The sequence below is a fragment of the Charadrius vociferus genome, unplaced genomic scaffold (genome assembly GCF_000708025.1).
Source record: "Charadrius vociferus isolate BGI_N301 unplaced genomic scaffold, ASM70802v2 scaffold82, whole genome shotgun sequence".
NCBI classification, from domain to species: Eukaryota; Metazoa; Chordata; class Aves; order Charadriiformes; family Charadriidae; genus Charadrius; species Charadrius vociferus.
Window position 1 is genome coordinate 2,449,338 of NW_009647401.1, and position 26,316 is coordinate 2,475,653.

A 26,316-nucleotide genomic window follows, 5' to 3' on the forward strand; every position below is an offset into this window, starting at 1 on the left:
CACAGGATGGCATCCAGGCAGGTTTTGAATGTCTCCAGAGTGGGAGACTCCACAACCTCTCTGGGCAGCCTGTTCCAGTGCTCTGCCACCCTCAAAGTAAAGTTCCTCCTCGTGTTAAGATGGAACTTCCTATATTCAACTTTTTTTTAAAAATAGAAAAATAACAGCCTAAACCACCAAGTTACATTTACAGTACTGGTATCTTTGCCCTACCTTCAGTTTTCATATGTACCAAATGTCTTGTCTTTTATTATTGTTTGGAATTTTTTTTTCCATGAAATTGGATAGTGTTTGTTTTGAGGCCACAACCTCATTTCCCATGATATTGTATGCTTATGTCTTATCAAAAAAATTCAGGTAGCAAAACCTTTCTAGAACACTTGGTAAATCCTGGCTGAAATAAGGCATTTTCCTCCATCTCCCCCAGCTGAGTAGGAACTAATTTTATTGAGATCTTTGGGGTTTTTCTCTCGAGCCCATCATTGCTCATTTTAAAGTAAAGTGCAGATAGGGATCCAGTAAGTCCACAGAATATAATATTTCTTAATATGTGCATCTTTGAATATATTGGCAAGGCACAATGAACTTGTTTTAATGTTTTACCTGATTTTTATCTGTTATAGGACTTTAATTGTAGCTTTTTAATTTTGGGTTGGGTTTTTTTTTTTTTTTTTGCCTATGTGAGGCAAGGAGATACCAAAAAAAGACTCTTCTTTTTCTTTTTTCTTTTTCTTCACAGAATACATTCAGTCTTTACCTCAATACCCAGAGGTGTATAGCTTTCTAATATTAAAATCAGCTAGTACAGCTCAAACAAATTGCAAACATTTTAAAAGCAGATTGGAAAAGTAAGGAAACTGAAGTAGTGCTAAAAATGGTTGAAGGTATCATATCAGTCAAGAATGAAATGCGTGGCTTCTTGAAGTGGTTAAAGAGGAAGACAGTAGGCAGTACGGTCATGGACTACACAATGCAGAACATTGTTTCACTCAATTGTTGTGATCAGCTGTCAGAGTGATCGGGACAGGGAACTAAGCTTCTAAATGTGAATGTTGAGTTCAGTGCTTTTGTGTTACTCCTGAGACACTGAAGTGCTGGAGGATGCCCAGAGAAGGGCAACAAAGCTGGTGAGGGGTCTGGAGAACATGTCTTCTGAGGAGCGGTTGAGGGAACTGGGTTTGTTAAGTCTGGAGAAAAAGAGGCTGAGGGGAGACATTATCGCTCTCCACAATTACCTGAAAGGAGGTTGCAGCGAGGTGGGGGTTGTCTCTTCTCTCAAGTTACAAGTGATAGGGCAAGAGGAAATAGCCTCAAGTTACGCCAGGGGTGGTTTAGCTTAGATATTAGGAAAAAATTCTTCACTGAATGGGTTATCAAACATTGGAACAGGCTGCCCAGGGAAGTGGTGGAGTCGCCATCCCTGGAGGTATTTAAAAGACAGGTAGATGTGGTGCTTAGGGACATGGTTTAGTGGTGGATTTGGCAGCGTTAGGTTGATGGTTGGACTCGATGATCTTCAAGGTTCCTTCCAACCTAGATGATTCTATGATTCCCAGGTACAACTCTTCTTTGAAAAAGAATAGAGAGATTAGTGGCAATATAGACACAAATACTTCTATATTATTAATAATATGGCATTGGTTCATAGAATCATAGAATGGTTTGGGTTGAAAGAGACCTTAAAGATCCTTGTCCTGGCTTGAGGCAATCATCTAGTTCCAATCCCCTGCCATGGGCAGGGACAGCTTCCACTACACCAAGTTACTCAAAACCCTATCCAACTTGGCCGTCAACACCTCCAGGGATGGGGCATCTACAACCTCTCTGTTCCGTTGTCTCAACACCCTCACAGTACAGAATTTCTTCCTAATACCTAATCTAAATCTACCCTCTTTCAGTTTAAAACCATTACCCCTCGTCCTATCACTCCACTGCCTGACAAAGAGTCCCTCCCCAGCTTTCCTGGAGGCTCTCTTTAAGTACCAGAAGGCTTCTAGAAGGTCTTCCTGGAGCCTTCTCTTCTCCAGGCTGAGCAACCCCAACTCTCTCAGCCTGTCTTCATAGGAGAGGTGCTCCAGCTATCTCATCATCTTTGTGGCCCTCCTCTGGACTCACTCCAACAGGTCCATGTCTTTCCTATGTTGGGGGCCCCAGAGCTGGACTCAGTACTCCAGGTGGGGTCTCACCAGAGTGCAGTAGAGGGGCAGAATCACCTCCCTTGACCTGCTGGCCATGCTGCTTTTGATGCAGCCCAGGATACATGCCAGGTCATGTTGAGCTGCTTCTCATCAACCAACATCCCCAAGTCCTTCTCCTTAGGGCTGCTCTCAATCCATTCTCTGCCCAGTCTCTCTTTCGGCTTGGGATTGCCCTGACCCACATGCAGGACCTTGCACTTCGCCTTGTTGAGCTTCATGAGGTTCACATGGGCCCACCTCTCAAGCCTGTCCAGGTCCCTCTGAATGGCATTCCTTCCCTCCAGAGTGTTGACCACACCACATAGTCTGGTGGTGTTGGCAAACTTGCTGAGAGTGCACTCAAACCCCCTGTCCATGTCACCAACAAAGATGTTAAACAGCACCGGTCCCAATACCGACCCCTAAGGAACGCCACTTGTCACTGCTTGCCACTTGTACATCGAGCCATTGACCTCAACTCTTTGAGTGCAGCCATCCAGCCAATTCCTTCTCCACTGGGTGATCCATCTGTCAAATCCACGTCTCTCCAATTCAGTGACAAGGATGTCATGCTGGACAGTGTCAAATGCTTCACAGAAGACCAGGCTAGATGATGTCAGTTGCTCTTCTCTTATCCACCAAAACTGTAACCTTGTTGTTTCATGTTAACTGCAGCCCAGGCTACCCTCGAGCATCACATTCCCCACCAGCTGCTCTTTGTTGGTGAGAACAAGGTCCAGCATAGCACCTCTCCTCATTGGCTCCTCTATCACTTGGAGACGGAAGTTATCATCAATGCATTGCAGGAACACCTGGATTGCTTATGCCCTGCTGTGCTGGCCCTCCAATAGATAGCAGGGTGGTTGAAGTCCCCCATGAGGACCAGGGCTTGTGAATGTGAGGCTGCTCCTATCTGTCTATAAAGGGTCTCATCTGCTCAGTCTTCCTGGTCTGATGGCCTGTAGCAGACCCCCACTGTAATGTCACCTGTCTCTGCCCTCCCTTTAATCCTGACCCATAAGCTCTCGGTGGGCTCCTCATCCATGCCCAGGTGGAGCTCCATGCACTCCAGCTTCTTATTGACATAGAGGTCAACACCCCCTCCTTGTCTCCCCTGTCTGTCCTTCCTAAAAAGCCTGTATTTTTCCATTCCAACACGGCAGTCATAGGAGCCATCCCACCACATCTCCATGATGCCAATGAGATGACAGCCTTGAAGGTGTGCACATATCTCTAACTCCTCTTGTTTATTCCCATGCTATGTGCATTTGCACAGAGGCATTTGAACTGGGCCCCGATAAAGCTAACTTACTAGCTGGAGTGGCTGGAATTCCTTTGTGCTGCACTCCAGGTGCTCTCCTGCTGACGTGAGATCCTTCTCCAGGCTCTGGTCATTTATTGCTGGCACTGGCACCAAACTGGTAGGAGTGAGATGGAATGCGGTCCCCCCCCCCTGGCTCCTTTAGTTTAAACCCCTCTTCACGACCTTGGCAAGCCTCTGACCAAAGATGCTCTTCCCCTTCTCTGACAGATGGACCCCATCAGCCCCCCGTAGACCTTGTCTCTCAAAGCGAGTCCCATGCTGTCCCTTTTGATTGATGAAATGCTTAGCATACTTAAGGGACTTAATTCTGAACTATCACATATCTTAAGCTCTATTTTAAACTACAGCAAAATGGTTGCAAATGGAGTAAGTAGCTATTTTGCTGAGATAACTATGCTTTGGATTCCATTTTGCCTACTTGTCACGGGGTATTGTAGTCATGAGTTAAGTCCATAAGTGTTACAAGCTAAAAAATTTTAAAATAAGGACTGTGATTTCCAGAGTGGCATCTAAATGAAAATGACTTAATTTTTCAACATCCTGAATATGTGGTACGTTATTTCCAGTGCTAGCCATTATTTTCAGTCTCAGTCACTGCTTAGTATGTTTATTACTAGTCATTTACCTTATCAATATTCTGAAAAGTCTTTTGGATATCCAGGATGGTAGTTTCTTTGTACAAAACAGCTTAAGTGCAAGTTTTCATTTGTAATGGTTTTCCAATTTTTTAATCAGACTATTTCATTGTGTGGGTAATAAGGTTAAAAATCCTCACTATGAATGGGAAAAGCTGTGTGCAGGCAAATCAAATTTTCCACCTTTTTGCTCTGAAAGATGTGGTTCACTATAATCTCTGATTTAACTGCAACATATCCCTGTGCCAGTGTTGAAATGTATCTACACTACCTGTAGCAGAATTTTACTTTAACTAGATAACCAATTTTCACTATAAAAGCAGTCCTTTGCATGTACATATCTGCACATGCCGATATGTCATTGCTAAAAGTGAGGAGTCAAATTAAGATTTCTTTACTTTAGTCATAAAAATAGGAACCACCTATAGGAACAGATGTGATGTAAGTCTCCCCTGTCACAGGGTCTAGACTGTTACTATTGACACCACATCAATAACATTCATGTCATAAATTGCAAAAACTGCAATGAAATATTTCAGTAGACAATAATATTTGCTCTTAATATATTAGTTTCCCTTTGTTTAAAGGTTCCTCAACGCCCATATTACTCCAAATGCACCTTTACTAATGCAGGATAATGCTCCTGACATGGTAGAAAACCAGTCTCATCAATAAACCATTTACATTTGTAGCCTGTGGTGGACACAGGGGCTGTGGCAGACAAAGGGAGTGTGACAAGTGTAGACTTGGTGGGAATTTGCCCATGGTTAACACTGCCTAATGTGTCACAGGCTTCAGAGTATAACTGTTTTCTTTTGAGAGGGATTGATTGCTGCAGCCCCTAATGTGCTTTAATAGTCGTTGTGCTGTCAAAGAACCATTAGAAACACCTTTGGGGGAAACCCTGAAGCTTTCCTTTCTTACTCCCAGAACATTTATCTGTTCCAATCTGAGTTGAGACTGGAGAATTTGGTGAGAATGCAGCTGAGGATTTGGTCCTGTATACAATATATTTTTACTTTTGTGTAGCAGCCACTTCCAAAATACTCAGTAAATTCCCTTATGACTAGCTTCAGCTGTAATGAAACTTTAATATTAAAAATAATAATGATTAAGTACTCTTAATGTACAAAAATTAATGCCATATGCAGAATCCTGTTGGCATTCGATATTTCAAATGAGCTGTATGCATGTATCTACTTTTGCTCATTTGCAGAGTTCCATTTCAAATACTGCAATTGCATAGTACCTGTCAGAAGCGTAAAGAACCCCTAGGTAGGTGGTAAAATGGTCTAGCTTAAAGAAAATACATGCAAATACAATGTCCCATGTTTGAAAAAATGTAGTTCTAAGTAATATAAACCATAGTGTGATTAAGCTGTCCTAAGTTAGTATGTTATAGTTAATATTTAGGAAAGTGAAAATTGATTTTGAATATTTAGCAAAGAATAACTATCTGAATAATGATTTTTTGGCAAATTCTATAAAAGGTCACCACACAGTATGACATGAAAGCTAAATAATATATATTTAAATCCAATTATTTTAGCCACAATATAGTAATGCATTATTGTTTAAATATAACATTTATGTTTTAGCATATCCCTTATCATAAGTATTCTAAAGGCTTTTGAGTGACAATTTTCAGTGAAAAGACAGAAAAAAATCCGGAGGAACATGTATGTTCATTGAAGCGATCTATTTGTGATAGAGCTGAAAATCTGTTTTACCAGGTTCTTACTGGTTTTTTCATAACGTGTCATTTTTCAGTTGTTTAGTGCGTGCCACTTTTCAGTGCTGTGTTATAAGAGTTATATTTTAGAAAGTTACAGGTAGAATGGAAAGAGAATATATTTTTTAAAAGCCACTGTACAAAGGGGAAGAATTTGTTTACTGCTAAATTACAGTGGAAAGATAATTACAGGTGAATGGCACAGGTAGAATTCACTTGCCATTATATTCCTAGAACAGAACAATGCTGTTTTCTCTAGGATGCCATTAGGGAATGGAAAATGATACCCAAAAAGCAATACAAGTGTCTGAATGGTCTACTACACATCATAAAAATTGTAAACTTTTTGCATTAGTATGGATAATAACTGGATTATTTCCCCAGCTAAAGTGACCATCTAGATCATCATGTGCAGATACTCATAATACTCTGCTGATGAAGGCTTACATGAGACCAAGAATTACAAGGAATCCACTTCCTAGGCTCACTTTCCCTTCTGTTTTGAAACAGTCAGTTGCCAATAAGAAAATTAGTTATGATTGCAAACTAGTTTTAATCATAGAATGGTTTAGGTTGGAATCACCTAGTTCCAACCCAATAATAATGCTGCCAACACCCTTGTATAAAGTCAAATATGACAAAATTTCTCCCAAGTCTTCTCCAGTGCTTACAGATTTTAATTTTAATTTGTAACTACAAATGAATTGTCGTCTAAATGATTGATGCTCTTTTATGCATCGGTCATTTTTACTCTAATAAATATATCTCAATGTTTATTCTGCTGAAAATTGTCAACTGGTAATAGCTGACTGGCCTATAATCACTACAGTGTTGAAGACCTATATTTTTTTTCTTAGTTAAACCCCACAGTTCCAATCCAGAACACGGCTGAGTTGTGTGATGAACTATGCCCAGCAAGCTCAGGCGGACCAAGATCATTAGTATTTGCTTGATTCGTGTTTTACACATACATACCAGAAATATGTAAACAAGCCAAAGCATGTATTGCTCCCTCCTCATCCTTCTCAAGGAGCTTTGACCTTAGCAAGCCAAAGTGGAAAGAAGGAGCTACAAGAAGTTTTGGGTCAAGCATGTAGCAATCGTGCAGTTTTTTAGATTATTAATTCTCTTGTGTATTTTTTGTTATACCTTGTGACATTCCACTTCACTTCAGTTGTAGAGTTTGTGATACATAAAATGAAGTACCTTTGATTGCAAAGCTGTTGGAACAGCTACTGTGCAGAGTTTAGGGAGGAAAGTAATCCTAGTGAGAACTTCAAGGCTTTATTGTTAAACATATGGCAAGTCAGAACTCACCTTCTGAATGCTTTCAGGCCACCAGTCATAGTTACAATAGGGACTTCAAAAAAATTTGGCTTCAATATTTTGAGCTCTGTTGCAACACAAACTGCAAAACCTTTCCTCAGATGTTTGCTCCTGTCACAAATGTTCCTTGGGGTCTAGCAAAAACCTAAATGTAAAGCAGGCAATGTGGTTCTGCTGTATGAGATTAATAGGGAACAGGAAGCAATCATGACATAGAGAGATCAAACATATTTCATTGTTAGTTTTTCTTGAACTCAGTCTTGTGGAAAAAAAAAAAAAAGGACCTTCAGCCATTCTGCAGTCGACAAACTTAAATCTTTACGAATTTAAATATTCAATATTGGCAGAAAGAAAAAATTACATAACCATATTCCTTTAATACCGCATCTTCGACACTTAAATATTGTACAATAGTCTGGTGCTTGCAATGAGAGGGAGTTCTACCCAGCTGCTACTCAGTTCTGCACCCAGGAGAACAAGGGACCTCCTAACCACTGATCCTGGCAGGATCAAGGTTTACCCTCTAAAATAGGGAGTAGCTCCATGATCTCAGCCCTTCCAAATTCAGAGATAAGCAGAGATGCTGTCTCTGTCAGAGGCAGATCTTAAAGAATCTGTGAAAAGAGGCATCTCTTAGCTCCTACACAGTCCTTAATTCAGCAAGAGCTGGGAGCTTCTTATCACAAGCCTTCATGGCGAGCTGAAAAAAAAGATACTGAGTGTAACACCATACCTATGAAGCCTTGTACCAGCTTCTGCTATGTTCTGAGTTTAACAGAAGTTATGAGCCCTTACGGCACAGCCATAAGAATTAAACTTACATCTGTGCTGGACAACTGCTTCTCTGTCTGCATGAGCTCAATAAGGGATGGGCACCCCTACTTGGCCGAGAAGCTGATAAGCTATCAGTTGTTCTCCCTTTTTTTGATGCATGAGCTCCTGTTGAGTTTAGACCCACACTCCAATGTCTTTCACCCAACTCAAGCCCTACATAAATCTAACTAGTATCAGAGCCAGCAAATAAGGCTTTCTAAACAGTGAAAATTGGAAATAAATCTGAGTCAGTAGTTTAGACCCTGATCTGGATCTGATTTTGGAGACATGTTGACCATGCAAACTACCTGAAATCAGTAGCAAGGACAAGGAAGCTAAAGCTTTCAGCTCTCTAGGGGGGTTCTGTTTTGAGGGGAAGAGGAGAGCTTATTTATTATGAGGTGTGAGACCAGTGCCAAAACTGAAAAAATGAGGTAACAGCCAACAGATTAATGAACCTGACAATGGTTCAACACTTTATTGTGGAACAATAAAAAAAAAGCAACAGGAAACTAATACTGAAGAGTCACTGACTCTCATAGGATACCACCTCATATTAGAGATTGCATGGTTGCCTTTAGACCAAAAATTACCTAGTCATAACACAGTCTTCTGAATCTTAACAGCAATGAATGTATTAAAGCAAAATTGTGTTAGATAATCACTCAATTGGAGGAACACATTATGGCTTAGACATGTGATTCCTTTATTGTACATTATCTTCTCTTTATAAGATGGAATAAGTGGTTAGATGTCCATAAGCTTATAGTGTCTTTTATTACTTGAGCAATTGTTTTTTTTAAAAAAGTTTCTTTACCATGCATACTTTGGAGATGCTTCTCACAAGAGGTAAGTCAAAATCCTTAGAGAACTTATTGTGCATGGGAAAGTGTGGTGAAAATGGAAAATGCAGTAATTTGCATTAATTGCTTGCTGGACTAGTGTAATATTGACTGCATGATTTGCCTCTTACATGCTTGCACTGCTGTAATGATCTGAATTTACTGCTGCATTTGTTAATATTTGACACAAATTTGTCCTGACAGTTTTATAGATAGATACAGAAGTATTTAGTCTTACAAAATATAATCATGCTCTTGAAATATTTCCCGTAGCTACAGTACATTTCAGACTGCGTAGCGGAGTAGCTTAGTCCTGTCTCATCTACTCAGCTGTGGTCCTCACTTGATGTAGTTCTTCTTTTCAACCCCATTACTGTGCAAGAGGTGCTAATTTGTACTGAATGCTCACTTATCAATTGTTTACTCATTGAGAATCACTTCATAAGCTGTTCATTTTTTTTCTCATTGGTGTGAATTGAATTTGTCTTTAAGACATAGGAATTTTTTAGCATTTTATTACCAACCACTTTGAGAATTTTGAGGGTGAACAGATTTTAGCTTGTTTCATAAGTGAAATAATTTATTGGGAAAAACACCAAACAGCAACAAACAACAAAACCCAACTCTTTTCAGATCTGAGATCACTTACTTGCATCCTGCAAAATGGTTATCAAGTCTACTTAACTTCTTGACCAGCTACAGAACAGCTGCTTGTTCTATAACACATTCAATTGGCTATAAAACTTGCTTCTCTCAGACTTCTAAAAGCAAGTGCACAGATGACAAGAACTGAAGTGGTAATAAGATTATTTTTTTTAAATTTCATGTAGAAACATAAATCAGAATATACCATGCCCACAGTTAACAACTGCAGAGAAGTTCTAGTGCAGTTCAGCTTATGTAACAAAATACTGTGAAATAGGAGGAAGAAGTCTGCAATGGAAGCAATGAAAATGCAAAAGGAAGACTTAAAATAACAGTATCTAGCTTTCTGCATCCACTTACTACTGCACTAATCCCGCATATATCTTGAAAAGGATTTCAATCACCACATTAGTTTCATGGTGTATTAAACTAGTATTCCTTCTTCTCGTCTCTGTATTTGACTGAATTCCTTGCTATACTGAACAGTCAGCCAACAGAATAAGTACAACATTTAGATAACTGAAAACTTTAAATAACAGAAAAGATTTAATCTACATGAAGAATAAATTTGGGGAAAACAAACGTAATTCTCTGTTGAAAATTCTCTTTTTCTACAGAAACATACATGTTGTTTAGTGGTTTTTTAGCCATTGAGCTGCCTAGGACTACTGCTGAAATAAATAATTACATACTTGTAAAACTTCAGGTACAACCCTCCATGTCTCTTAACATCACCAATGAATTCATTGTTTCCAGTTTGCTCCATCTCCTGAGGTGTTGTTTAGTTTTGCCAGTCCTGTGTAGCATCTTTATGCAGAGGAACAAAAAGTCATTCCCACAACTCTTGTTCTTAAGGATGAAGAATTTTCCTGTCTGCAGCATAAATGATACAAGACTTTAAGGTCGTGAGGATTTCTTGTGATAGTTAATAGAAAGCAAGAGAGAGGAAAATGCAAACTCCTTTTGGTATATGCAACACACACCAGTATTTTTCATGCTAAAGAGTATTTGCAAGAAAGGAAGCATACATGAAAAACTTGTAAGCTGGTTAGTGAAAGGAGGTAGGGAAAAGCATTTCTTAAAATAAAACTGCCAGTATTTTTACCTGGACTCATTCTACTGTCTGCATTGCAAGTTTAGCATGCTTGGCCATGCTGTTATATGACTATAAAGTATGTAAATTTTAAGATTTCTTTGTTTTTTTCTTATGTTCAAATCCATAACCATATTATACTTCTTAAAGTGCTCCTCAGATTTTCCAAATTACCTGTCCACTCTTAGACTTCATCCAAATTGCTTATCTTATTTAGGATTTTATATTGGTTAGTCCATATAATGAACAACATTAATTATTTCCTCTTTGTGTCTACCAATTTGGCTCTTCATGTTTTATATTAAACTGTCCCATTGCCAAGTCCTAAGCAAAATGTCTTTCCAGTTCCCTAGTTGTTGTTTCCATTTTTTCTCCCAGTATGATTTTGGGGTAATTTATCTGAAATTAGTATTACCTCTCACGGAATTGTGTGTGTGCCATAAAATTTCTAACTTAAACACATCTTAAACTTTTAGCAGGAATAAATAAGCTTTGCTGTTCTTCCCCCCAGCTTGTGATGATGAATGCACAGGACTCCTTCTCAGTGACCTGGATCGGCTAAACCAGATGATCCTGAGCGTTAACCTTAGTGGGCCGCTGCCCGCTCCATATAGAATGTTGCATGGTTTTGAGAACATGACACAGGAATTAAAGGTATGTTCACAGTATTCACATACATAAATAACAGGGCTTAAGTACAACTGTACTTGAATCTGTTCAAACATACAGCCGTGAGTAGGTTCAGGGAAGAAGATAAATTCAAGGTTTAATTACTTCAAACTTGCTTTGCTTGATAAAAAGTTACTACAGTCATTAGTTTTGACTTATTTTAATAAATAAATCTTACAGCAGTAATTTGTGTATATATATATATATACAATTATACTGCAGGCACAGAAAAGGTGGTCACGTGCAAATAAGATAATGTTCATGCTCATGGTCCATAAAGCAGTTACGTGTTTTATATACTGTATGTTCCCTGCTATACTTATAAGCTCTCCACTAGACTATGTAAAGCTGTCAAAATTCCTGAGAAAAATATGTTGGATGGATGTGACACAAGCGTCAATGACAAAAGGCAGTTGCGTACTGTAATGAAAAGGAAACATTTGATGCTTCTTCTCTACAATATCTGGAAGGACCGAGATCCATTAAATACAGATTTTCACTCTCCCTCCTCTCTTCCCCAACAGCATTTGCTTTCACCTCAGCAAGCACCAGAGAGACTTCTTCAGCTAGCACAAGAAAATCTGGATACCCTTGTGACAGAAATGGATGAGCTACTGACAAGAGTAAGTCTATGATCACGTTGGGGTCTATGGGTTTGGCTAAGGCTGCATAATGACAGAAATCTTCTGAATATGAATTAAACATAAGTGAATAGTTGAATAATAAGATGCTTCTCAGTCTGTGTTTGAAATGGCAGCAAGTCTTCTGACAACCTGGTTTTGTGGGCCAATACATTGAGATATATTTTCTGCAAAACTTCATAATAATATAAGAAAACTATAATACTCATACAGAGCACCCAAGAATGGGCTTATTTGGAAAAGCTGACACTAAAGGAAAGGGAGTTCTTGATGTATCATTTATGGGCTTCAGCTGCAGGTTGTGTTACAAACCTAATGGCAACAAAACCATGGGATTACCACACGGTATCTCACACGTTTGGAATTTTTCTTCAACTGGCTGAGGGTTTTGGAAATTGAAGTGCTTGGTGTCCTTCCTTTTCCTCTGAATTTTAGCACTGTCTCTGGTAAGGCTATTTGCTTTCTGCGTCAGCATCTTCATCTCATCATATTCCCTTTCAAATCTCCTGAGCCTGACTGTCTCAAGATAGTTTTCAACCTGTTTCTCTTTTAAGATTGCCTGTTGCAATAGAAGTAGCCTGGCTTCACTCAGAGTTACTTAGTGCCCAACCATCTCAAGCACATTATAGGAAAAGTTTTGCTGGTTTGCAGTTTAATTTTCCATTGTGGGTTATCTGTTGTGCTGGCTTGTTTCTCCAGGAGCTGTAGAGCAAATGGTAGCCTGACCCGATTCAATTATTTTAAAGAAATTTTATAGCAAGGCAATGAAAGTCCTGGTTTAACAAATAGCGAGTTCTCATTAAGAGTCAATGAATAAAGTAATTGAAATGGGGACAATATTTAAAGGAGAATTCAAATATATACTCAAGGTGTGTGTTTATTTAAATATATGTGTTTTATATTTCATTTATGAGGGTAGTGAGAGTCTTCTGGGTTTCAATCGATGTGCTATTTACTCTTTTTATTAGGAAAGTTTTATTTCAATATAGACCTTATTTTGGTCCATAAAAGACATTGTTTAAGAAAATAATATAAATTGTGCCACCTAGTGGAGAAAAAAATAGGGAAATGGACCAACCACAATAAAAATACAGCTGTCCAAAATACATTAATATGAAGGACTAACAAAAATCATGTTCCTGAGTTGTGCTCCCCTGCATTGAAATAGCCAAATAAGAAAGACATGGATCACTGTGCTGATGAACATACACCTGAGAGAATCGAACTAAACGCCATACAGTTTTAGCATCCTGTGTTAAAATTGTTCATGGCTTACAGAAATAAAATTCCCAGAGAAACTAGTTTGTTTCAACAGAGGTTGAAAAAAACTATAAAATCGTGGGTAGTGGGTAGGAAAGCATCTGTAGTGTGTTTGCATTTGTATGCATGTATGCATGTGTCTGTACACCCACATAAACATGTATACACAGATATCTGTGCATACTCTCATTGTGAGTGTAAAGAAAGCTTGCTTTTTCACTTCTGTTTGATCTTTTATTTTCTGCCAGAAATAACTACAGTAGTTTTAAGTCTAGGTGGATTTTTAACTCATGACAGCCCTACAAGCAGGGAAGATTATATTTCTTTTATTAAGATTTGTCAATATTAGGCTAAGACAATTTTTTTTTTTTTTTTACTTTGCTCTTTTTAGTACCCTTTTCCAATTGCCTCCCCACCCCCAGCAAAAATTAAATAAATTTTAATCCTCTATGGAGATGACCTAAAATAATGTTTCAAATTCTGACCTGCTGTAGACTAGTCTTGGAAGGAAAAATAAGGTGTGATTTTAGGGGATTTAGTGTGGTGGCTAGATTTTCACCGCTTCCCTTTCTGCAGTTATCCACTGTTGCAAATGAGTAAGCAGCCTTATGATTTCCAGTTATCCTTACAGAGAGTTGTTAACTGAATTTCAGTTGGATTTTTTTAATTTGGGGACTGGAAAGTGGTGGTGAGTCCTACCTTTCTCTTTCTACATTTGTAAATAGGAGTAATGTCCCAAAAAGAAAAGTGAGTCCTGATGTAGTATGTTCAAGTCTCATTTCCAAATGAAGGTATAGCTGATAACCACACAATGACTTGGAGCACATGGTACAAATACAGGTAGCAAGCTTTTTCCCTGTGTCTGATTTGCAGGCTCACTAAATTTTCAAAGTGGAACCAGAAGTGATGAAGAAAACGGTTGATGAGGATTGGTGAGGAGTCTGTTTCCATGAAAAAAAAAACCAAACCAACAACCTATCTATTTTTTAATAGTATTTAGTCATTACGAAACTTTTGGGTACTTTGCTTCCTTGTGGTCTCTTTTCAACCAGTGATCTCTTACATCAGTGCAGCACTCCTTTTTCTTTTTTTCCATTATATTATTTCCTTCATTCACTCTGCTATACAGAAGACCCTTACATCTCTCTCGCGCTAATTACGTTCTTACATGCACATTCCCACATCTACCACCAGAGGCAGACCTTAGACTCTTCACTTCCTTTCAGTTCAGTACTTTTTGTCAAAACCCCCTCTTCCCTTCTAATTAGGTACCTTCGGAGCCTTCCAGACAGGGATCAGAATCACTCCTTTTGATTGAAATGCTTCTTTTGACTTTGTAAACTTTCTTATTTCTCCCATACCACTGAAATTCTCAAGCTCAATAATTTCTGGAAGTGGTAGCAGAGACAACTTAGTTTGTAGTAGTTGGAAACATTTGGAGAGAGAGCCAAGAACTTCCGTCTGTACAGTGAGGTCTCTGTTTACTCCTCCTTCTGTGGTCTGCAGCTCACGAGCTGGAGAAATTCCTGTAGGGCTGCCCTCCAGATGTCATCCAGAGGAGTTTCTTATGGCTTAATTAAGACCTTAGACTAAACACACAAACAAAACCAAACTAAAAATGTGTGTGTAATTGCTAATACTTGCCAATAGTCCAAGTTGTTAAGTGGCTAATAGTCTTCAGACTGGGACAAGGCCTTCCATGGAACCTTCATCACTAAGTACAAGCTGTGAACATCACCAAAGCAGGTTCACTGACCTCAGATGATACTTTCTTTACTAGATTCCCATGGTAGGGATCTCCTTTATGCTAAGAAGTCTTATTTGTGTCCAGACTTCTTGAAGATTCATTCCAAACCCTTATTCTGTGTCCACTCTGCCTGACCTTTATTGCTCCTGCAGAAAGAGTTTGTTGTGCCTGTTTAAACTCTTAGGAGATGAGAAAGACTGACCTTATAGAAATGGTGAACTGTAGTAAACTGAATATATAGAAAATGAGTAGGGCTTTATAAACAAATGGAAAAATTTAACTAGCTGTGGAATGGCTAGGTACAGTGTGAAGGATGTTTGCCGTTTAATTTGTTTTATGGAGTAAAAGCTAGACCAGATAATGAAGCAAAAGGTTATTTTTCAGCAAAGCAAATTATGGTAAAATACAGAAAGCCTTCAGTGAAGCTGAATAGGATTTAAGTACTAAAGAGAACTGTCACTGAGAGGAAGTGAAAACTGTTCGATGACAGATTAATGTGCACAAAAATGTAGTACATGCCATTCAGTCATAAATATTGAGAGGTTAAAGTGGCCAACTGGAATTAACATGAATGTGGAAAAAGTAATCAAAACTAAAAAAAGTATATGTAAGTTATAAAACACCATTTATAGTAAAGAACGTAGAAAATATTATAGAATGTAATAAAAGGGCATGTGAAAATTCCAAGCAAATAAACCACAAAGAATAAAAGGCTGGTTGTGGAGCATTTGACAATAAATAGTAAGGTAGTTCTCAATTACATGAAGAATGAAATGCCATCAGAAATGCCAAGCTGGGTTAGAGCAGTTGTCCACCAAGACCATTCTGTATTTTTGCCTCTTTCCTATCCCAATTGCCTCTTACAGCTCACTGTGATGATATTTTAGTTCTGTATCCAGGCAGGTAAAAGAGGGTTTGTAAATCTTAGGGGAAGTAACCAATAGCATGATTAAAACTGTATAAATGTGAAAAGCCATGTTCTTCGACTGATACAGGGATGAAAATGGAACTAACTCCCCCACGTCAGTATAGGTTCTTAATTCTCCCTGTATAATTCTATTTACCTGAACCATTTTCATATAAATTACGTTCAGAGTAACTACTCGGAAATGGACGAAAACTGTAAGTGGTATGATAATGCCAGGGATTTCATTTCAGAAACCCAGCTGTCCTGATGTATCTTGAGGGCTTCCATCTAGAAGCTAATCAGGCAGAAATAAATGTTTTAGAGTTATATTATTTCTCTTTGACTATTAATGAAAGGGGGGTGGGGGTGGGGGTGTAACTGAGAAAACAGTTTGTAAAGCTCACGTCAGAGAGAACCTAAGGTCAATTTGAATTATTGACCTTCTAGCCAGTTCCCAGAGACTGGAAAGATCATAAGGCCTTGCTTTGAGACGTTTCTTGGGAATGCAATCCCCAAATTAAAAAATGGGGTCATTTTGCTTTACAATACAGTTTGAAAAGCATTGTTGCTTGAAATGGTCAGTTGCTTTGTAATAAAAATGAGTCCTTTTTGTAAATAGATACCTTGAAAGCTAAGCAGGATATCTTAAGATGTTCCTTTCCTTAGCATGTTTTTCAGGTCTGCAGCAGGTGTCTGTCTTCATCCTGCTTTTGCTGCTGTGATTCAATAAAATTATAAAGTGTTTAGTTACACAAAGCTAAAATTTTACTGAGCACCCCAATATGTTCTAAACAAACAACTTCAAGGATTAGAGCTGAAAAAAAAACCAACCCAACTCTTTTTTTTCTCTCTCTTTCTTGTTTTAATTAATATATTGATTTAAAATTCTTCTTGCTTGTTGGCATGAACTGTGTCTCTGAGCACGCCTCCAGGGAGGAAGCAGAGAGGTCATGATATCTGCTGCACTTTGTCAATTGAAAAGTGCACAATTGTGAAACTATGGAAAGTATTCCCTGAAGAATCTATTAAAAGGTTCCAAACAATGTTTCTGTAAGCAAATTCAGTGAATAATTTCATCCTATCTCCCTTTGTGTGCTGTTGCATACAACCAGGGCTTCTAAGAACCTAAAATAAAGCCTTCAAATTTCCATTTAAAGGAAAAGGTAATAAAATTTAATTGTGTACTTGAACAGAGCATGTCATTTCCCATGCATCTGATCAATAATTTATTGATTGCCTTTTGCTGGAGGAAAGTTTTGTACATAGATTCAGCCAGTAGGGACATCGCGTAGTGCAGCCTTGTCCTGTTTATTAATTATACTTTTCATGAATTTGGATCACTAGGCTACCAAGGTGACAGCAGATGGTGAGCAAACCAGGCAGGATGCTGAGAGGACTAACGACAGAGCGAAATCTCTTGGACAGTTCGTCAAAGGCATTCTCCAAGCTGCTGAAGGTACTGAAAAAGAAAACTCTGCCAATTGTTTCTCAAGAAAAATGAGGGATGGTGGGGAAGGAGGGTCTGAGAGACAGCGAGGAAGAGTTTATTCACTGAGAAATGTCATGTGCTTTAAATGTTGAGTGAAGAAACTACAGTCAACTATCGTTGGACTTTTTGCAGTCTACAGATGTAGTTTATATAAACAGTGCATTGGTAATTATGAACAAAGACTAGCAGAATATTGAGTATGTTTCTTCAGGATTTTTGCAGTTATTTGAAGAAAACTATTATGATGAAGTAACTAACAGCGCTTAGCTTTGGTTTATTTTCAAAGCAGTTAAAAACATGTATTGGTAAAAAACTTTGATGTAATTTTGGCACATGGTACGTTAACACTTCATCCTAATTTCCCCAACTGACTTCAAAAATACATTACTACTTGCTGTTAATGAACATCTGCTGCTTGGAATTTGCAAGTGACTCCTAACCCTACCTATGTAGTGGCGTGCAGCCAACTGTCTTCCACAAGCTGATTCACTGCACTTACAGATGCAGTGAAGACTTATGAGCAAAAGTATTGTAGGTGGCTTTGAGAAGCAAGACCTATAAAATACATGAAGCTATTAAATAAGATAGTGGCTGAAAAATAGGAAAGTGATTGGCAGTCACAGGCAGGTTTTTTACTTGAAAAGTACTGATCTGTTCTTTCTTCCTTCCTCAAAACTTCCTGCTATAGTACTGATTTCAGTAGTTATGCCTCTGAAGGTCCATTTCATTGAAAGGGAAAGCTTCCACTTTTGTCCAAGTTCTATAAAATACATTTTATATTGCCTTTCATGTAACACATCCCAGTACATGCCCTGTACCTGAACTGAACAGAAATTTAGGATATCTTTAGGAAGTTCAACTTTGACATGAAATAAATGTGGGAAAAGCAACAAGAAAAAGTAAGCATTTTTTCAAGAAGTTTTTTAAACAAAAGACCAGGTTCTTTATATTTCAAAATGAATTTGGGATGACAAGGGCTAAACCAATTTTTGGCTCCACAAAATTTATGGCCAGTGTTTGTAACCCAAACAAAAGTTTCCTCAAGCAAGTTTAGCAATAGGAAGTACATAGTTAGAAGGCACTAAGGGGTTGAAATAAATGTATGTGGTATCTTAGAAGTAGACAAAGACTTTAAAATCAATGTGTTTGCCTAGTGGCCGAGTTAACATTTTAAGAACAGACGAAATAGAGGAGCACAGGACTGAAAGATACCTCCTGGGTTGCTGCATCCACTCCCTTGCTATCATAAACTTTCTAACCCTCATCTTCAAAGTAATTCCCACAAATACACTACAAACCTTCTCATGTCTAGCTAAAAATATTCATGTTTAGTTTATCATCTCTGTTCTTTTGCTAACCTTGTTCTTTAGTTCAAATAGTTTTTTTCCTTTCCCTTGTTCTTCTCCTCCTTCTCTCACCCCCAACTACATTTGTAGAGAGGAATCGTGTGCTGCTTCAGCCCCCCTTCTTCCAGACTAAAACACCTTAAAGCATATTCTCCCAAATCTCCTGCTCACCTTGGTGTATTTTCCCTTCCTATGTTCAAAATTACATTCATCTTTCCAGAGCACAGGTAACAAGCATTGAATTGAGGTTGCTTCAGTGTCTTGCACTTCAGTAGCAGTAAAACCTGCCTATGTCAGCTCTCCTAATACATCCTGGGATAATTTTTTTTTTTTTTTTTCACAACTGGATGCCATTGGAGATTCATAATATAGCTATGTTCTTCTCATTCATACCTTATATCTCACTGGCAAAACCATAGTTTACAGCTGAAATTTCTGTTGTCGTTTAGTTCACAACCTTATATTTTCTACTGTTGAATCTCATTCGTGTTGGATTACTTCAGTTTTGAAGGTCACCCAGTTCTTTCTACATGACATTCCAATCCTTCTCTATTAAGACTCTCTTACAACTTTTCCTCATAAGCATGTTTTGTCAGTAGACTTTTCCCCCCTGCCCCAGGATCGTTAATGAAAATATTCATCTGGATTTGCTATTAAACCCTATAGTCTGACATGTGCTACCTTAGGAAAAAAAAAAAAACAAACAAACACAACACATCCATTTATTCCACAACCTGTTTTCCACTTACTTCCAAAACAAGTTCTCAGGCCTTAGTGGAATTCCCGTTTCTTCAAAACAGGCACTACATTTGCTTGTTCTCAGTCAACCGGTCTTCTTCCTGGATTTGCAATGTCATGCGCCAGATCTTTCAAGTTTCTAGAATGGCGGTTCTTTTGCCATTCCAGCTTGAGTTCTTCACAATATTCTTCCTTTGTTATGACAATTTCTGTATCCTTACTTCTGATTGCTATCCTCAGTTGTCTTCCTGTTCAAGATCATCATCTTCCAAAAACTGAGGATAAAGTTTCACCTTATGTTGGAGTCAATCCTAGATTATTCTAAAATTTGACGGCATTTTAACTGCATATTGACCCTATACTTTCTTTGTCTCTGTTCTTTTTGACCTTTGAGACATTGCTAGATTCTTCCTTAAAGACTTTACATCCACTCATAATGTTCTGATTGAGATGACCAACCAGTTTGCATGTATTCTCTATGACCATTCCTTGTCCCCCATTCCTAGATTCCAGATTACTGAAAGTTACAGTACTTTGGATCTCTAGGAGTGCAGGACTGTATCTGTGACTCTCTAGTACTTGTCGCCAGTAGGCAACAACTTTAGGATGAAATTCCATGAAGGGACCTATTTCTTTCCATGGGCTGAAAGTAATGCTTGAGAAGGCAGTGCTCAGAAGTACAATTATAGATCTGACAAATGCCTCCCTAAATGTCAGGGAATCAAGGAATTCTTCAAACCATAAAAAATCCTTATTACAAGTGAGAAGTTTGTGGTGATTTGTTGTAACGACTGTACTCTGACCATTGATCCATTTCTACTGAGCTGATTTCTGACTTTCTGAACTTATGAGTACCTGTAACTAGTTCTTCCTCTTAACTATGGAATTTCCCCAGCTTTGTGCTTCGTTGTGTTCCTCTATGTCAGTGCATCCAAATCATTTACCACCACTGGACTCTGATCATTTGCAGTATATTAAGACTAGAAAGTAAAAATTGTTGTGAGAAGAGGAGCATGGAGAAGTAACATATAGATAGATACAAATTTTTTCTGAACCTAATACAAGCTGAGATAACATATCCATTTTCTCTTTTAAGGTAAATATTCAGAGAGGTTAAATTACTGTTTATTTATTTATTCCAGACTTAAAAAAAAATAAAAATATGTCTATTCCTGGCCCAAGGTCACTTAGTAATGATACATAACATAAGCAATCCATGATCTATTTAAGCAAAGTGTAGTCTTTTTCCAGTCCTCACTACCCCACACATAATCACTCTTGATTAAAGATGCGAATCTCAGTTTTCACCAGCAAATCAAAGACATCATTGGATTAGAATTTTCTTCATAATTTACTCTAAACCTATACAATGTGTAGACGAAATAGTAATTTATTTGAATTTTGGAAGACAGATTTTAATTTCTTCAATTAAAGATTTACTTTAAAATATTCAGAAGTACCCATACAACCAGGAATAGTCCTGTTTTGGAGAAATCAGTTATTGGGAGCCCCGTGCCTATGGAAAGGCAGAAGTACCTTTTATAATTGAAGATAGAACTGATTGTCATAAATGACCTAGTTGCTTCTGAAAGTGTATATTCTAATGCATTGTGGTGTGCTATGATAGAAAGATTTTAGTCAGTCCTTGAATACGATACCATGTGTACAGCTTGATCAGTTAGGAATAATTCAGCTGTTCCAAATGCACAATACATTTACAGTGTACCATCATATATTCCAACCTTCATACCCTTCTTTTCCATTTCTGGGTATCTGCTTCTAAACACATGAGCGGGTTTAGACATCTGTGGGTGTCTTTCACTCCTCTTCTGTCTCCTCCTTTTTCCAAAATCTCCCAATCGTTTATTCTTCCTAATGCTGTTAAGTCTGAATGCTAAAAATTACATATTTTGAAATTCTCCGAAAGTAATTTAAATCTAATTTTCATTGCTTGTACTGCCTGCTCCTTAATTCTATGGACAATATACCAGATTATCTTCTGCTGTTTCAAAGGTTCAGTGCAAGTTCTTTTTTTTCAGGGGGAGGAGGAGGGGAGCAATATATTTCTTATACTGGATATAAAGACTTCTACACTTTAATTATTGTGCTAAAAAGTGAGCTATAACAAAAGGTTTGGTGAAGCATAACATGTTTTCATTTGTTACTGATCATTGGATTAACCATCCTTTATATTTCACAACAGCAATAACCAGTACAAGTAGCATTCCACTTGCTGATAGAGTTGATGGGCAGATGCTTAAAGGCTCTCTGTTGTTTTTATTTACTAACTTCCTACATAAATATTTTTTGGCCCCTGCAGCTGCAAATGAAGATGCTATAAAACTCAATGAGACACTCAGAACCCAAGACGAGACCTTGGAGAAGAGTCTTCCAGAACTGCAGAGTGAGGCTGACAGAATGGTCGCAGAGTTGAGAAGCAGAGAGCTGAATACACAAGAAAGAATAGCTCAAGATGAGTTAAAGTGAGTAGAGAGACTTCAGTCTTCAACCTCCCAGTGATAATATCTGACTCTTGTAAATGTGATTGTCATCTTTTCCAACCAAGTTTTCAAACTGGGGCTTACAGAAATGCAAAGGAAAGCAAAGTCTTATACTTCATATCTGTTAATGTAGCATTTGCATTTTTGGAAATGCTTACGTATGTGGAAAGCAATCCCTAGGAAATTACTTCTCTGCTCCACAGGTATCAGCAACATTTCTAATCAAATTCCAAGTAATTTTTCTCAGTTTGTTTTTAGCTTCTGCTTCAGACCTGATGAATGGCTTTTGTACTAAAAAGCATGTCTAGAAGCTTGGGTTTTTTTCTGGAAAAATAATTGGTCTAATAAAAATATTATCTGTCTGCAAAGTTTGTCCAGTAGTACAGACACTCAAAAGGATGTATTTTACCATATATGGAATAGTGTAGATCAGAATATTCCAACTCAGTGGCAGAGTTCAGAAGCCCAGGGTTCGGTTATTTAGCTATCTGTAAAAATAAAAGCTATATTTGTATATGTGATTATATTGGCAGTTCTTTATAAAGTATTTTGCAAAATGCTGAAAACTTACCTGATCCAGAAGAATATTTGGCTTGAACTTAAAATTCTGGTAGTCTGTTACGTCCGTATCAGTCAGCCCAGGCCTATTCCTAGAGCTAGGCTTTGCTCAGCACTTCACCAGAGGAACAACCAGCAGGTAATCCAGCTGAGCAGCTACGTAGTCCATTGAAGTTGTGACGGCTCAGAAAACTGCCTGGGATATCGGTACTCAGACCTGAAAGTATCGCTTATCAGGTATGTGCATATTGTAAGGAGACATAAAGAGAATACAAGATTAGCTAAGAATTCCAAGCAGTATAGAATCAGATTTGCATTGCCTATCTTACACTTTATAAACCAGATCATCTGAAAATCCTACCAGTATAGTATTTCTTCCCATCATTCTGATGGTTCCGCTTTCTGTTCTCTTGAGAAAGTATATATTGCAAACTTATTTTTTGGCAATGTTTTATTGCTTTTTCTTCCGTTTCCACTGTTTGTATCCCTTCTCCATTCACACATATAAATAAACCAGGAAAAAGTAGGGATGTGAAAGATTTAGCCAAACTTTTGAAAGTGCTGCCTGCGATTTTAGGGCAGATTCGGGGGAGGCCTTTCAAACAAGGTGTTCTTAGTCCTCAAATACTACCAAATGCTACAGCCAACGTGAAACTGTCAGACTAGCATGAAATAATTTCCTGCTGTAGCCCAATAGGTAGAGTCGGAAATGCAGCAGGGCTTTTTTGAGGGAAAGACCTTCTCTGCCTCTTAACATTCCTCCTGAAGTGTGCAAAGTGAGTATTTTTGTTTCCTGACAAAGGAATACCTTTTATACTAAGAAATACATGGATATAGTCACTGATTTCAATCAAAGCTGTATGCCTTATCTTAAGGATAGGATTACCTGTTTATAGGCAGTCATTGAGATCCAAGAAATTTTGGCAGTGAACTCAACAGCAGGAAAATTAGTCACTGTGTATTACAGGGCAGGGGGGAAGATCCCTAGATAGTGTTTTCTGAAACTCTTTTACAAAGTACTGCCTCTTAAAGAAAAATGCCTTAAAGCTGCTTAAATAATTTAGTAAGATAGTGGACAGGATACGTTCTGCAAGGAAAAAGGATGAAGACAAATTAATAATTCTTAAAAACTTTGTGTGCATGCACACATGCGTGTGGATCACTATGCTCATGTGTTCTTACAGACTCATTTAGAAATATTTACTTTTGAATCGCTCTGCAAGTCTCACAATTACTTCGAAGTAGTTAATCATGTTTAGTCTTTGGTGACATGTCTTTTGGCAGTGTTTGTAATCTGCTTTCAGGATTTTGTCCAAGCACAGAATGAGAAGAATCAGTGAATTCTTCTTATCTCTTATGTTTTCACTGAATTCTCAAAAGTTAAATGAAGAAGACAAATGAAGTAAAGTCTTTCCTTCACAGATGGCAAACTTCTCTTATATGTGCAGCTTTTTCCCTCATTTATTTTCCTTCAAACTTTCATATCAAGTCTGTAATCTGATTGCCTTAGTGTACTGAAATGGCACATTAGTCAATAATTTATCTCTAAAAAGAGCATGTTAAAAATACATCAGTTTCTGTCCTAAACCGCCCTGATTTTCATACTTATGAAATAAATCTTTCAATATTTTTATAACATTCCTACACATTTTCTCGGATACCACTGAGTTGCTATCAAGGGATGCTGTGAGCCAGAATTCTATCTTTCTACTCAGTATGCTGAATAGCTTTTTATTTTTGTATGGCTTTTTCTACCATAAATTCGCCTGATGGCTTTTGAGCCACTGTGAACTTCTATCACCCAGTTTCCTGTAAGAATGAATTGCATAACTCGTCCACACAGTGCTTGCTGAGATTTTCATTTTTGTATTTGGAGACACACTGGACAGTTGATCACCTTATCCATGCTACTCATGATGTTATAGTCCTCATTTCTTCTCCAGATAGGATAATTCTAACGTATTTAGAATCTCTTATTTATACAGTTTATTATTTTTTAATCAATTTCTGATCTTTCTTTTGTTCCGTTGTGCTCATTTTGAGGACCCAGACCGTAGAGCATTCCAGGTGTTAGGCCAGACTTGTGGTTTTTTCTCCTAACACTTCAAGCATTTTGTATAGCTTTGCTCTTTTTCTAGGAAGGTGTCCAGTGAAAGTAGCACAGCTCAAATGTGCAAGATAGTATTTCAAGAAATGTGGTGCAGTCCAGTCACACAGAAATTCTGGTACATAAAGCAAGGGACTACATGGAGCAGATTTATTGCCTTGTATTTCATTAGAAAGAACAGAGGGAAAAATGCACAACAGGTCGATATGGAAGTGTTATTGTTAGAGCACCAATAAGGAGTTTTGAGGTAGACTACTGGACAGATTGGTAATTTGGACTGTGCTACGAGGCAAGGGCAGGAAAAAGAAATCCATCTATCTTGTACTGTTCCTCCAGTACTGCAGATTCATAAGGGTGTCAAAATTTGCCAGAAGTGTTAGACAGTAGCTGCATATACAAAGAAAAATGGAGGAGGTATGGGAGAAATTCTGAATTCCTTTCTACACTTCTTCTGTGACAGGGTGTCAATACTGGGATTTATTTTTTTTATTTCCTCAGAAGTTGAAAATTCACAACATGAATATTTTTTTTCATCAAAACCAAAGGCAGGATGGGGAAAAATATCCATCCCAGAAAATCCCAAAGCTAAGGTAACAATTTGTGTTTCCTTGGCTCCAGTTCAGATCCTTCATCTAAATTATGCCCAGTGGCAGCATATCTTTTCCACCTTTCAGTTATTTTTTTTGTGTACATTTATTTATGTGTTTATTTTTAGAAGGTTTCTAATGGAACTGACTATAGGGAAGCCAAACTGCAGTGTTTTTCAGAAAATACAGTTCTTTTTTTCCCCACAGCTTCCTCAGACCCATTGCCATAATGAGACAGGAAGAAGAACTTAGTCTGTTCTAGGTGGAAGTGTGATACATTTTTTCTGTAGGTATTATCTATTCTACAGATTCCTGTTTACTTAGGAATTGTCTTTATTTCTAAAGCACCATTTTGGAAGTGCCTGTCTTTTTTTTGTGTGTGTGTGTCTTTTATTTTTGCTGTTCTAGACGTATCATTGCATTAACTCAGTGGTGCTGCATTACGTGGAACTGATTCAATGGCCTGGTATCATGAGGAAGAGAAATGACAGGGCATAAAGACTGCAGTACTCCAGTCCTTTAAAACTGGATGCAGCAACTCTCTGACGATCAAGAAATATTGTATCCCCTGCAAAAGCAGGCAGTTGGGAGCTTTCTATTTCTGTGTTGCCAAAGTCCATTAAAAATATCCCAGAATTAATTTTAGATAAGTAAAATTCTTTGGCTACTGGAAGTCATAAATCCAAGGATCCAGAGGGTTGTTTATTTCACAGGAAAGTAGTTATGTTTTTTGATTGTCTAATGCAGTTTGTCTGCTCCAAGACAGCGTGAAATCAAGCATATCTACATATCCCCCTCAGTTCAAGGGAGGAAATGACTTTGTGTCACGTGTCACATTAATGCAAATGAAGGAAATCTTTTTGACAAGTCGAAATGTTTCAGAGAACCTCACTTTACTAGCCAGATCTCAAGAATGGCAACTTCCAAAAAAAAAAAAAGACAAAACAGTCTTCAGTGGAGAATATTTGAATATTTTCTACTTAATAAATAAGCCTTAATGACATTTTAAAACTTCTTCTTTAAGAAAGAGCGTAAGAATACCTGTCGTTTCACTTTATTAAGCTTGTGTTCTATTGAAAGTTACTTTGAGATTTAATTTAGAAGTCTATTTCATTTGCATGTTATTAAGAATATTCAGTTTATTTGGTGCAGAGAATATGAACTCAGTGCCTTCATGGG

The 26,316-nt window shown here is 37.9% G+C and overlaps 1 protein-coding gene across 1 annotated transcript in view; it reads left to right on the forward strand.

The window, feature by feature from the left end:
* The window catches only part of LAMA2 (laminin, alpha 2), a 290,790-nt gene that overhangs the window by 186,026 nt on the left and 78,448 nt on the right, over positions 1-26,316 (forward strand). The window contains exons 33-36 of the mRNA XM_009880193.1: positions 11,099-11,241; positions 11,781-11,879; positions 17,156-17,267; positions 21,705-21,868. Coding sequence (XP_009878495.1) covers positions 11,099-11,241; positions 11,781-11,879; positions 17,156-17,267; positions 21,705-21,868 — 518 coding nt within the window. The remainder of the gene's footprint in view (positions 1-11,098; positions 11,242-11,780; positions 11,880-17,155; positions 17,268-21,704; positions 21,869-26,316) is intronic.